Source organism: Anomaloglossus baeobatrachus, chromosome 1, assembly GCF_048569485.1.
Source record: "Anomaloglossus baeobatrachus isolate aAnoBae1 chromosome 1, aAnoBae1.hap1, whole genome shotgun sequence".
NCBI lineage: Eukaryota > Metazoa > Chordata > Amphibia > Anura > Aromobatidae > Anomaloglossus > Anomaloglossus baeobatrachus.
The window spans coordinates 782,864,105-782,878,725 of record NC_134353.1 but is presented as its reverse complement, the minus strand read 5'-3'; the positions used below and the strand labels follow the sequence as shown (position 1 = coordinate 782,878,725).

Below are 14,621 nucleotides of genomic sequence, written 5' to 3'. Positions count from 1 at the left end.
GCAGCAGAGGGGCGGAGATGAGCAGGATGTAAACATCCCGCCCACCTCCTTCCTTCCACATTGCAGCCGGGACGCAGGTAGGAGATGTTCCTCGCTCCTGCGGCTTCATACACAGCGATGTGTGCTGCTGCAGGAACGAGGAACAACATCGTACCTGTCGCTGCACTGGCATTATGAAAATGTCGGACGCTACACCGATGATGTGATAAGGACGCTTTTGCGCTCGTTAATCATATCAAAAAGGATTAGCACACTGATATTGACTGCGACGCCGGCTGTGCGTCACTTTCGATCTGACCCCACCGACATCGCACCTGTGATGTCGTAGTGTGCAAAGCCCGCCTTAGTACAACAATACAAATGATATCTGTTTTAAAGTGACCTGATATGCCAACATGAAAATCAAACCTTAAAGTCATATGCAAATTAGTTTCTATGTGCATAAGGTGCCATTAAGAGTGCATAGCCCCTCCCCAAATGCACTTGCAGGCTAATTTGCATGTGGCTTCTAAGCTTGATTTCTCAGTGCTTGCACATCTGAATGTGAATGATACAGTGTTCATTTGACACCCCGTCAGGTGGTGATGTGTTATGATCCGGAACCATGGAAGATCACAATAGATCATTGTCAAAAAAGGTGACAAGAGCATTGGCAACTAATCTGGCCACCATCCCCTTACTAACCATCAACACTAAAAGTAGCTGAGGGGTGAACTAACATACTATGCACCGCGAACCCTGCCGGAGAACTAGCTATCCTAAAGAAAGGAAGGATGAATAGCTCTCTGCCTCAGAAATAGACCGCAAAGGTATAGCAAGCCCCCCACATTCAAAGACTACGGTGATAGAGGAAAACACAATACACAGATGGATGATATGATTAGCAAAGGTGAGGCCCCATTGACTAAATAGGAAAGGATAGGAAAGGGGCTGATGGTGGCCAGAGAAAAACCCTACAAAAATCCAAATACCTGATAGTACAAAAAGTCCTCAGATCGCACGATCTGAACTCCGTCCTATATTAGGCGCTCTTGTTAAACCAATGAACAGAAAGCAGGAACAATTACAAATTCAAGAAGCAACAAACACATGGACTTATAGGAGCAGTACTCCAAACATAGCTGCAGGGAGCTTCCCAGCTAAGCACAGAGAGGGAAAATTCCTGCATTCAAATGAACTGACAATAACCACAGTAAATGACAAACCCAGATAAAAACAGAAAGAACAAAACAACATAAGAAAGAACAAAGCACTTTGTTCATCTGGGGTAGATGTGGTCTGGAGCAAGATGAGAAGGCTGGTAAACTAAAGAACAAATGACAACCGGCTCAGCCTGCTAGCAGACCAAGGTTTAAATAGGCAGAGAGTTAGCAATGGAAACGCCCATTGCTCCAGCACACCTGGTCTCTGTCCAAACCATTCCTGGCCACAAGAGGGAGCCTCACAGCAGCTAAAGCATAACTGACATTCACAATAATGATACCAGTAGACTAGCTAGGTATGCAGTGTTGAGTGTGGAGGAGCGGTGCTAAACTGGGAGGTATTTTTCTTTCTTCATCTCAGAGTCCATTAGAAGAGGTTGTACAGTAATGGGCAACCCCTTTAAGTTATCTTACTGGTAATCTAAATGTGCAGTATGCATATTATGAGCTACTACGCATAATTTCCTTCCAGCAGCAGGATTGTCAATTGCCATTAACCTTTTTTTTTTTTTTTAATTTGTACACAAGGATCTGGCCTCCTTTGCAATATCACCCAAGTTGCTGATAGATACAAACAAAGAAATCTGGTTGGTAGTAGAGAGATGGGAATAAGGAAAAGCTCGAATCTAAAATACATAGCTGACGGAGTCTAAAAAAACTATAGGGCATTCAGGGGTTAATCAGAAGAACTGTCAGGAACACAAACTGTCCCGAGAACAGCATAAATTAGTCCACCAACAGGTATCACAAAAAAAACATACATGTCTAAAAAGAGACTGGAAATTAACTGCTGTCTGGTTTACAAACTACCTACCACTGAGACTTCAGTCGCCACAGAGTATTGCATCTGTCTGAAGGTGTAATGCTTATCCCGGGTGAAAGGAGGTAACCACTGGTTCTCACTTACAAAAGCATTCACACAGAGATCTTAGGCTACTTTCACACATCAGGTTTTTTCTAAGAAAGTAATTTGACCAATAAGATCCGTGACGTTGGTGCTTGTCAAAGATCCTAGTGAGGCTTGAATGTTTCCGGTGAAAGCTATAGATACAAGTACTGAGTGTTGTCTGTTATGGTGGTGAAGAACATCTTTTAATATCTTTTGACCTGACTATTAAACATAGCTACTTGACCACAGACTATATGAGAAACATTAAGACAGCTCAGTCTTTCTGATTACCAGTCAGAATAATGACAAAGTGGTGGTTCCTTCTTTTCATCCACTGGTAGTAGACTGGATTGCGCTAGAAATCTCAGGAGAAATGATCAGATGTTGCTCTTTTGTTACCAGGCTTCTTGAAGATTTAATTAACAGGTATACATGTGTTTTTCTCTTCCATCATTCGGTCCCATGGTAGTGCCACATACGTTCCTCTGCCTTGCAGTGTACACACAGCTCAGGTTTTCTGTCTCGTTCTTATTCGTACCTGCCAAAGGTGATTTTCTTCATCAGAACAATGAGTTTAAGGAAAGATTCTTCCTTGTATGCTTTCTCCCTGAAGTGACAGGATCTCTGTGGATGTTCATCTGATACTGAAAATGAAGCTTTCATCAAATAGCATAGAAATTATTGCCTGCAGCATCCTGATCTTTGTGTGTTTACTGGGAAATGCGATCCTTATTTATTGCACATGGAAGTGCATTACAAGACGTCTGCCAACATCATTTGCCCTCATTTTCAGCCTTGCATTTGCTCACTTAATGAAGAATATTGTGATCAATGCCATAAATATTGCTTTTCATGCTGGATTGATCCCCAATTCTGATGTCTGCAAATTTGGATTGTTTACAGCATCATTAACTACTAAGCTAGAGATCTGGTTCACACTGTACTTGGCTGTATTCTACTGTGTGAAGCTCAATCGAGTTGTCCATCCACTGCGGACACCTCCAAATGGCAAATGGCGTAAGCATCATCTCATAGCTGTGCTTGTCTTGTGGGTCACAGGAATTGCAGTTTGTTGCCCTTACCTAGTTTTTGGGAATCTCGTGCAAAGTCAAGCTCTTCTCAATGATACGTACTCCTTCCATCACAGCTTTCTTCATGAAGAATGTCACACTGATTTTCCAGATACTGCCATTGAATTTTATTATCACCAGATCTTCATGGTTATCACTGATCTAATCCCATTATTGATTTTACTTCTGGTCAGTTTTCGCATTATCCTTCTTTTTTATGAGCAAAAGAAAGCAACTTATGGCAATATCTGGATTGGACATGACCCTTCAGAAACTGAAGTCCTGCGTGCTTCCAAAGTGATTGTGCTGTTAATGGTCCTAGTCACTGCACTGTGGGTTGCCCACTATGTCCTCGTCTTGCTCTTGAATGACATAAGGTCATGGTATTTAACCTCGACCCTTCTTGTTGTGCTGTTTTCAGGATACTCCAGCATTTGCCCCTACTTTCTCATGCTAATTAACTACAAAATTAGTTTGCAGATTAGATCACTGAGCTCCTTCTGCTGTGTCAACAGTAAACCCAAGACTTTACCTACTAGTCAAAAGTCCATACCCAAAGAACCAGCCACTGAAGACTGACCTTGTTAGAGACTACATATTTTAACTCAGAAGTAGGCATGTTTATAGTTTAATATTACGGTTAATGTTTTGTTTACGTTGCCTTTACTTTTGTGAGGTTCACATTGGGTTTTGATGGTGAGAATAGTGCAGCATGCTGGAGTTTTCTATCAAATATTAGAAACCTGATATAGATAGGTAAGTAGATGGATGGAGATAGATAGATAGATAGATAGACATCTTTTATGAGTCAGTGGAGGAAATCTGATTAAAATGCATTTTTCCAAAGAATCATAGTGGATCATGACACATACATCATATCCTTATGGACCTTGTAAATAACAAAGTCATGGAACCAGTGGGAACAGAGGCCTAATTAAATAATCATTATTATTTTGTACACATTTAATTATAGTTAATTACCGAACATTTGTTTTAAGTGAGTGCACTGCTACCATATCTTAGCCAGAATTGCAGATGCTTATATTTTACCCTGGAAAAATTAGAAAATTGTTAGATTTGTGCAGGTTCAATTGCCCGGCCTTACCGATCTGTCCTTAAGACCACAGTTTAGATGAACTGATTTGTAGCAGCTTGTCCTTTGAAATTGATATCCTATCGTAGAGATGATACTTTATCTATGCATATGCTAGAGTCGTAATTCATAACTCTAGGAAAGCTGAGTGTCAATTTCGATGAATGCTACATTGCTAGTCACTCTAACATAGATAAAGCAGATATAACCGTCTGCTGAATGGAGTTACTAACATCTAGAAAGGAGAAGACAACTCAATGACTAGACTTTTAAAACTAGAGAAGCACAGCATTGTGAATCCGGAGTATGTTCTGCACGTTGCACGGTGGATCGATCAGCCATCAGTACAAAAGAATAAGTGGTTACAGCACTTCCATCATAATCAAATGTATTGATGTTGCATATTGGGCATATTGAACGGTTTCGGGTTATAACAAACAAAACTCTTTGTTACCCTTAAAGGGAACATGTCACCAGATTTTGGCCTTCTAAACTAAAACTAGCACCTTAAGAAGTGCCTGTGCTGCATTCTATAAAGGTGCACGTTACCCCTGACCCCTCCCTGCAGCCCCCCAAAAATACCTTAATAACATCTCCCTCCTTGTATGTAAATTGTCCGGTCTGGTCCGATGGGCGACCTAATCTGTGCCTCCTATACCTCCTTTCGCCGTCCTCCTGTGCTGATTGACGTGGATGACGCCGTGGACACCATCCATGTAGGTGGGCAAAATATCGCGCCTGCGCAAACATATTCCCAGCTCACGCAGGTGCACTTTGCTCTGCCCTATTGTGGGCAGAGCCAAAAATATAGATGCACCTGCACGAACTAGCGAGTTCTCTGCGTAGGCACAAGATTTTGCCCAACAATGTGGATGACATCACCCGCTTCATCCATGTCGCCAGCAGTATCTCGTGCCTGCGCTGAGAACATACTAGTTCACGCAAACACACCTATGTTTTCAGCTATACCCGCAACAGAGCAGAGCGAGGTGCGCCTGCCCAAGCTGGGAATATGGAGATTTTGCCTGCCTATGTGGATCCATCCACATCAATCAGCACAGGAAGAGGGCAAAAGGAAGGACCGGAGGCACAGATTAGGACGCCCATTGGACCGGGCTGGACAATTTATGTAAAGGCAGGAGATTTTATAAAGGTATTTTTGGAGGCTACAGGGGGGGTCAGGAGGTACCATGCTCCTTTATAGAATGCAGCACAGGCACTTCTTAAGGTGCTAGTTTTAGTTTAGAAGGCCAAACTCTGTTGACAGGTTCCCTTGAAGAAGAAATCACAGTTCATTTTGTTTTTTTGCTTTTGCAAAATAATCGCTGCTCTGTGATTTGTTGCTGTGTGGTGTTTTATACATTTGCTATTTGGCTTGGAATTATATAGTAAATCTAAAATGATATTAGATACTTGATTCTAACTAATTTTGATTCTCCCTCCCATATTGCATTTCACATTGATTCTATATGTTAATCCACTATTGTGCTGTAACCTATTTTTATATTGTAAAATGTTGCATATTAAATGTATAAGTTGCTTTCCCAAGGTATAAAAGGCGTATAATATAAAATAAAATCTTATTTTATTATTTGGCACATTTTCATATTTTCCTCTCACATTTCCTCCTGACTAACTCAGCTTGTTAGCCTAAATTGTCTTAGTGAAAAGCTGAATTATTTATAGCTTATGATACCTTTTATTGGAAGCAAGTTCAGTTTTCATAGATCCTTGGTAATGGTAACCACAAATGTCTGAATCAAAAAAACCTATGTGGTCTTGGATTTTGCAATCTAGTCCAGGGTTTCCACTATATCAAAGTAACTCATAACACATGTATGGGCTTTCCAGTAAGAGTATTGGTAATGCAGACGTCATAGATGCCTACGTTGTGAGGACACAGGTAAAGACTGCACCTTTTTGCAGTTTTTTTTCTCTTATATTAATACAATCTTTTGAAAAGTTTTAATATTAGGGGTACTGAGGTCTGGACGAGCATGCATATTTTGAATGAGGAGATGAGTGTAAAGTTGGCCATGTATTGATTGTTTGGCCAGCAGCCTTACTTTTTGACTCGCAAAACACAAGAACGCACATTTCAGAAGGCCTCCATACATGTAGTTGGTGGACTGATTCCCTCCCCCCCACACCTAAATTGGCAATTTCGGACAACTTTTATCCACTATGTATCCAAGGGTCTAAAGATTCTGCCAGACACATCGGGCTGTGACTTATCTTCCTGGAGAACAAAAGAATTGGGCATTGAAATTCAACATGCCTGATCATTCTGCACCTAATATGCATCTAAATCTGTCAGAGAAAGCTGGAAGGCCCACATACACATAAGAATGTAGGCTGGAGCAGAAATTGTTGGGTTTTGACAACTTTTATTAAATGTATTTTTATTGAAAATGGAATTAATTTAGGGAAAATAGGATTGAGGTTATGTGTCTCTAGAAACAACATTACTCAGTTCAGACTGATTCTTGTGATCTATCATTTACACTTTGTTCACATCCACATTCGCACTTTCCATTTGTTCCATTTAGAACATTCATGTGAAACACTGGCACGCAGGGTATTCACAGTTGGCCTGCAAGGAAATACCCAATGTCTACTAGAGCTGGCCCTTAGCTCGCACACACACTACCGGCACAGGCGGCCCCATCCCCATACGCATCTCTCCTGGCTGGTGCTCCGGTCAAGTGATTTGACTTCCAGCTAGCTTTTACATATGCAGGCTGGGATTCGGATCTCGTGTTCATAACATCAGTCATGACGCACGTGGTGCTGTGCACATCCCTGTGCAGTCTTGTGCTATGCGCCAATGAATTGGGTTCTAGTTTGGCACTGCCGCTGCTTCCTATTGGTTGAAGCCCAGTCTGGCTCATGTGTCTCTGTTCTGCCTTTCTACTCTCCATCAATGAAACGAGCTGTTGCAATCTCTATGGTGCTGATGTTATTCTTGATTTGTTGGTGACTGACATAAAGGAATCGTTTTGCCACCCCCAGATGAAAGGAATGCGCTAAAAGCCGCGTCAGGGTTAGGCACCACACACTGTAGTAGGGTCCATTTTGCAGTTGCAGTTGCGATCATTTACTCTGTTCTTTGTCATCATATTCCCACTCTTTTGAGGGCATACTTTATTCACTGGGTTTTCTTTTTACTATATTAATAAGCAGCAAATATATTCTTAATACTTCCTCAATTGTAGACATTTTTTTAATAAATATGAAGCTTGGCCCATGACTTTGTATAACTTTTTAATTTTGGCCCTCTGTGTACTTGTGTTTGACATCCTTGATTTAGAGGAACTGACAAACAAAATTCATGTACAAAATGGATCCATTGTATTACTGATGGAAATGGAAAGAGATTGACTCCGTTGTTGAAGGGTGCGTTTTGGTTCTGTTTTGTGTCACATTTTAGAATGGAAGATGAATGAATGTCTAAATGCAAATATGAACTTAACCTTATTTAATTGAAATTTCAAGATAGCGTTCCACATTTTCTAATATGTATTTGCCTCTGGATTGCTTTGCTCTGTTTTATTCTGTGGTTCAGTGTATCTTACTATCAGGGAATTTGTGAAATCTGCTTGTTCAAAACCCTAAGAAATCTTTATATTATTTACCAATGAGCTTTTCCACTAGAAATGGCTGGTGGTAGGCAGAATAACATGAACCTTTATTAGGGGGCATTATTTCTACCTCTGTTATGAAGATAGCAAGAAAATTCCATGTTGACCTAAAATTGGTCCTACACATTAGATGGCTATCAAATTAACAATTATTTGGATGTCAGCTATCTCTCCAGTCTTCAGTCGTCCCATACACAAGAAAGCTTGGTTCCTCTTATCTATGCGGGAGCAGCTGTCAGACTCCTCTAAAGCTGGTGTCACACACAGCGACAACGACAACGACGTCGCTGCTACGTCACCATTTTCTGTGACGTTGCAGCGACGTCCCGTCGGCGTCGCTGTCGCTGTGTGTGACATCCAGCAACGACCTGGCCCCTGCTGTGAGGTCGCAGGTCGTTGCTGAATGTCCAGCTTCATTTTTTGGTCGTCACTCTCCCGCTGTGACACACACATCGCTGTGTGTGACAGCGAGAGAGCGACGAAATGAAGCGAGCAGGAGCCGGCGTCTGGCAGCTGCGAAGCTGTAACCAGCGTAAACATCGGGTAACCAAGGGAAGCCCTTTCCCTGGTTACCCGATATTTACCTTGGTTACCAGCCTCCGCCCATGCTGCCAGCGCCGGCTCCTGCTCTGTGCCCATGTGGCTGCTGCAGTACACATCGGGTAATTAACCCGATGTATACTGTAGCAAGGAGAGCAAGGAGCCAGCGCTAAGCAGTGCGCGCGGCTCCCTGCTCTCTGCAGTGTGACATGTAGCTGCAGCACACATCGGGTTAATTAACCCGATGTGTACTGTACCTAGGAGAGCAAGGAGCCAGCGCTAAGCGCGGCTCCCTGCTCTCTGCACATGTAGCACAGCGACGTTATGATCGCTGCTTCTGCTGTGTTTGACAGCTAAGCAGCGATCATAACAGCGACTTACAAGGTCGCTGTTACGTCACAGAAAATGGTGACGTAACAGCGACGTCGTTGTCGCTGTCGCTTAGTGTGACCCCAGCTTAACAGCGTCTTATCTTTGTGCCAAACAAAAGGAATGGTCGTTAAAATTCATAGGGCTATATCCTTCTTTTATCTAATATCTCTAGGGTAAGGGTACCGTCACACTTTAGCGATGCTCCAGCGATCCCACCAGCGATCTCACCTGGTCAGGATCGCTGGTGCGTCGCTACATGGTCGCTGGTGAGCTGTCAATCAGGCAGATCTCACCAGCTACCATTGACCAGCCCCCAGCTAGCAGCGACGCGTGGAAGCGATGCTGCGCTTGGTAACTAAGGTAAATATCGGGTAATCAAGCGCTTAGTTACCCGATATTTACCTTGGTTACCAGCGCACACGGCTTAGCGCTGTCTCCCTGCACTCCTAGCCAGAGTACACATCGGGTTAATAAGCAAACCGCTTTGCTTATTTACCCGATGTGTACTCTGGCTACTTGTGCAGGGAGCCGGCACTGACAGCCTGAGAGCGGCGGACGCTATTAACCAAGGTAAATATCGGGTAACCAAGCAAAGGGCTTCGCTTGGTTACCCGATATTTACCTTGGTTACAGCTTACCGCAGGCTGCCAGACGCCGGCTCCCTGCTCCCTGCACATTCAGATCGTTGCTCTCTCGCTGTCAAACACAGCGATGTGTGCTTCACAGCGGGAGAGCAACGTCCAAAAAATGAACCAGCACTGTGTGTAACGAGCAGCGATCTCACAGCAGGGGCCAGATCGCTGCTCAGTGTCACACACAGCGAGATCGCTAATGAGGTCACTGGTACGTCACAAAAACCGTCACTGAGCAGCGATCTCGCTATGTGACAAGTACCCCTAAGTGTCAGGAACACCCTGTACACATTAAATGGTCAGGTGATCGCACAGAAATCTTCAGGTTCAGACAATTTCTATCTAATGTTTATGGGGGCCTTAGTATCATGCTCTGCTTGCCCCAGTGATGTATAACAGTAGATCACTATCTACTATTTGCCTGCAATGTGTGTAAATACATGATCAATACCACTGTGAAAGGAAATAGCCACAGATGTAAATGCTATTTATATAGATTTTACAGGTATTTTGTTTTAGATTCATTTTGTTTAGATAATTTGTACAAATGTAACACAATTGCAATGTTGGCATCCCCGCACAGTTGCGGACATACTCACCGCTGCTGCTTTTCTGCTGTCCTTCCCCCACATGTGCTGGCTCTCGCCGCAGTCCCCTGCTCTGGTCTGTGCATGCCACGCAGGTCTCCTATTAACTCCCTTAACGGAAGTGTGCTCTCTCCTGATTCTTAAAGGTGCAGTGTGTACAAAGCAGAAGTGTCCCCTGCCTATTGTTGAGAGGCACTAGGTATTTAAAGCACCTTCCCCCATTGGGTGGTGCCTGAGCAACATTGGTTTCTAGTTAGTCCTGTGCCTGCTAGCCAGTTGTCAGCTCCCTGAACTCGAACCAGTCCAGTCATTCTGAACCTGAACCTGACCAGCTAGTCGGAACTCAAACATGCCCAGTTTGTCTGAACCTCTGTCCATCCAGTCAGTACCAGCTGTCCTGTCTTAACAAGACATCCTATATGAACCAGCCCTCCTGTCACTCTGAGCCACATACCTGTCTCCCTGACCCCTGGGGTCAGCTCCTGCAGTCCAGGGACTGCCCTGGATTGCTACCTGGTTTATCTCCTGCAGTCAAGCGAGACCACACTATCAGAGGCTCTGATGAATATCCGGTAGGCATTTAGTCACATTCCTACAAGGTAAGCCCTATCCATTGTGCAGTGGGTCCACATCCACTTACGTGACAACAATATATCTTTTAATTATTTGTAAATTTACTCGAGGAAAATAAATCCAAGGCCCGATTTATTAAACTAATTCATTTGGAACCTTAAGGTATTTTTCTTTGAGTGGAAAACTCATTATTTCAGAATACGCTATTTTTGGAATCCAGTAGTAGTTTATAACCTGGAGCCGGCCTCTACGTTTTTTTTCACAGCCAAAGACATAAAATATTTTCTGTATGCTCAGATTTACTTTCAGTCTATCTGCCCAACAGAGCGCCACGTCCAAGCAGAGAGCTTAGTCCAAGGCAAAACGGAAATACATTGCTGAAATATGAACAGGATTAAAGTTCGTGGTGTGAGCATCCCCTGGGATGAACGCTTAAGTGAGGAGCTTCGAGAAGTAGCTCACTGCCAGCAAGATGGGTTGGACGGTAACTTGACACCATGGTCAATTTAATTATATGATTAAAAGAATGCCTTCTGCTACTTTTATAGCACCTGAGGGGGGTGTACCTTATGCATTAAGTTACAATGTCAGGTTAGATTAATATTCCCTGTCGTGACGATTTGTAAATATGGATTCAGTTAAAGATCAGAATAACTTTATCAAATAACACAAATTTGTTGCTAGATTAAAAAAAATCCACCTTTCCAAGCATACATCTATGAAGCCAACTTTATTGAATTTGCATAAATGATAATTAGTGGCAACTCTTTTATCCCAAAATGTCATAAAACTGTCACATTCCTGCCCTTCTTTTCAAAGTAAAGGTTAGAAAATGAACTCTAGCATCTGTTTTTCCTCCTCAACTGGTTTCACACATGACTGCCAGACTGTGGACATCAGGAATGGCCTGTTTTACTTGGTAATGACCTTGTGACAGATCTTGGGTTCTGTGCTCTCTGCTGCTTACATGCAGGCTTTCATGCTTACGTATATAGCATGTAAGATTGATAATAATTAGGGTTAGGCTATTTTTTATTTTGTTAGATTACTCGTAATTCAATTGATATAGCATGGACCTAACAAATATTTTATGATGCTCCTTATTCGTAAAGATTTTCTTGCAGCGTATAAGCTGCGGCTACCACCAGTGGGCTCTTATATACAGCAATCTAACATGTTGTATATAAGAGCCCAGGCCACTGTGAGAACATAGAAAACACTTTATAATACTTACCTAACGGTCTCACGGTTGGCCATATGGGCGTCTCCGTTCTCCGGTACCGGCGCCTCCTCTTTCAGCCATCTTCGTCCTCTTTCTGAAGCCTGTGTGCATGACGCGTCTATGTCATACACACTCGCCAGTCCTGCGCAGGCGCACTACAATACTTTGATCTGCCCTGCTCAGGACCTGAATACCAGCGAGTGTGTATGACGTCAGACTCATCATGCACCGCGGCTAGAGAAGGAGAACAAAAATGGCCAAAAGAGGCGTCGTCGGCTCCGGACAACGGAGACACCCATATGGCCAACCGCGCGACCATTAGGTAAGTATTATAAAGGGTTTTTTATGTTCTCACTGCGGCCTGGGCTCTTATATACAGCATGTTAGAATGCTGTATATAAGAGCCCCTGGTGGTGGCCGCAGCTTATAGGCTAAAAAAGTGGTGACAGGTTCCCTTTTAAGGCTATGTACAACATAATGCAGAAATTTTATATTGATCGTTGGCTTGTTAAATGCAAATTTAAATGCTTTCTTAATAACTTTTTTTTAAACATTTTCTGCTATTTCTCTGCTGCATAGAATCTATTAGTTATTTTTCTTGCTGAGTGATCTGTAAAAAACATACAAATTCGTCTGAGTTTCTGCTCCTGATTTTCATGGTTGTCTCTCATTCTCCAGTCTTGTCTCAGAAGAAGGCCAGAGTCACACTTGCGATTGCTTGAGCGTATCTTGCGTGAGTCCCACATCGCATCACCCGGCACGGCCGCACACTCTCCTGAAAGGAGCAGGCCGGTTTCATGTATTTCACGCAGCTGAGACGCTCTTGTCCGGAGAATGTCAGGCCATGTCAAGTGATGTGATGTGAGACTAGCGCGAGTCTCTCGCAAGTGCGACTCCAGCCTAAGGTCGGGGTCAGAGCGATTTGGTGAGAGTGTAAAAAAAAAAATTGTTCAATTTTCATCCAGAAAACTCAGATGATTTTCATCCATATTCTGTATTTTAAGATGTGTGACATTCGTATTTATACATCAACATTTTGAAATGTACTTGATGAAATACAGTTTCCCAAGTTAACAATGGCATTATAGCTGTAAAAATTTGGATGAAATATGGATAATCCTTATGGGACGAGGCTTACAAAAAGTACCCCAGCTAAAACGATATTAAAACACAATTTTATTATTTAAATATTAAAACCTTTAAGGAAACAATTTGACTTAACCTAATACATGTATCTTAATAAAGAGTACAAATGGGTAGGTATATATCGAAGGATACAAGCATAGGGAGTTTAATAAAAAAAGTATATAATATTTAAGGCTGTACCACTATCTGGTCTCTATAATGAGGTCACCCTGCCTGGCTGGGGAGGTTCGCACACTAAATTCGATATGATGCCCCCACTCACTGAAGATTATCCCTGTTAGCTGTCCCAGTATCGCTAACCTACAATGTAGCAGTATACAGAGATAAGAATGTACTTGGCTTCTTATACGATAATTTCCTCACTGCAATACCCAGTTCAGAGAATGATGATAGATTAACAGTTCTCATTTCTCATTCCTTGATGCTTTTGCCCCCATTTTAATGTTTTGGGATTCCTTAGGAGACCGAAAAAAAGGCCCAGTCACCCATATATGGTCTGTTAACCGAATTGGGTGTCCGTAAAGCTTGTGAACTCTTTAGAATTTTCTGTATTTTTGTACATATTTCATCTACTGCATCAGATTTTCATACAATTCCTAAAAATAGATAAAGACAACAACATCAAACAAATTACTCAAAAAGATTAGACTGTGTAATGTTTTAAATTGAGGAACAGTAGTTTTTGATTATCCCTGCAAATCGGCATTGAGGAGTTGTAGACCATTCCTCCCTACAAAACAGCTTTCATTTTCCTGTCCAATGAACTACTCACTTCAGGTTCTTCGATAACATTTCTATAGCATTAAGGTCAGGACTCCGCCTTGGCCATTCCAAAACCTTATCTTTACTCTTTACTCTTTAGTTATTCTTTTCTAGAACTACTTGTGTCCTTTAAAGCATTGTCTTGCTTCATGACTCGCATTTCTCTTGAGATTCTGCTGATAGACAAATGTCCTGAACTTTATTTTTTTTAAGTTGCTGGTGTTATTCATAAATAATAGTTTCATAAATTATAACAGTCATCCTGGCCCAGAGGTAGCAAACCAGGCCCAAACCATGATACAACCATCACTTGGTTTCACAGAACTTGAGGGTTTTATGTTCTACAGCAGTGTTCTTTCTCAAAACCTCATTTCTGATTCAGTGTCCTCTTAACTTTGCTTAGAGGTTACCTTAGATTCCTTTCTGACCTCGCAAACTATTAAATGCCTTGCTCTGGGAGTGGTCTTTGTTTGTCAGACAATCTTATTTAAATAAGAGATAATGGTATTGGATTTGCTTCATTTGTAAACTTTCTGTCAGACTATGAGTTGATGGAGCTCAAACTTTTTTAGAGATGGGTTCGTAATGTTTTTCAATCTGATAAGGATAAACAAATCTTTTTCTTAGGTCCTCAGAAGTCTATTTGTATGTGCCATGATATCTAATATATAAAGCTGTGTGTGTGTGTGTGTGTGTGTGTGTGTGTGTATGTCCGGTATTGGCATCTGCACCGTCGCAGCTACAGCCACAAAATTTTGCACACTCACACTTCTGGACCCCGAGAGCGTCATAGGCTATGTTGTGAGGCGAAATTTTAACCCCGTGCGTTCCAATTTACCAATCAATTTTGCCCCTATCTACATAATGGGGAAAAAGTGAAACGAAAAGTGTA

The 14,621-nt window shown here is 42.2% G+C and overlaps 2 protein-coding genes across 3 annotated transcripts in view; both read left to right on the top strand.

Annotated features, from left to right (window-relative positions):
• SNCAIP (synuclein alpha interacting protein) overlaps window positions 1-14,621 on the top strand; it is a 305,302-nt gene that overhangs the window by 119,198 nt on the left and 171,483 nt on the right. The gene's annotated exons all lie outside the window — the stretch shown is intronic.
• LOC142252868 (uncharacterized) lies at window positions 2,742-3,740 on the top strand. The gene has a single exon (XM_075325062.1). The coding sequence runs from the start codon at window positions 2,742-2,744 to the stop codon at window positions 3,738-3,740; it is 999 nt and encodes a 332-aa protein (XP_075181177.1).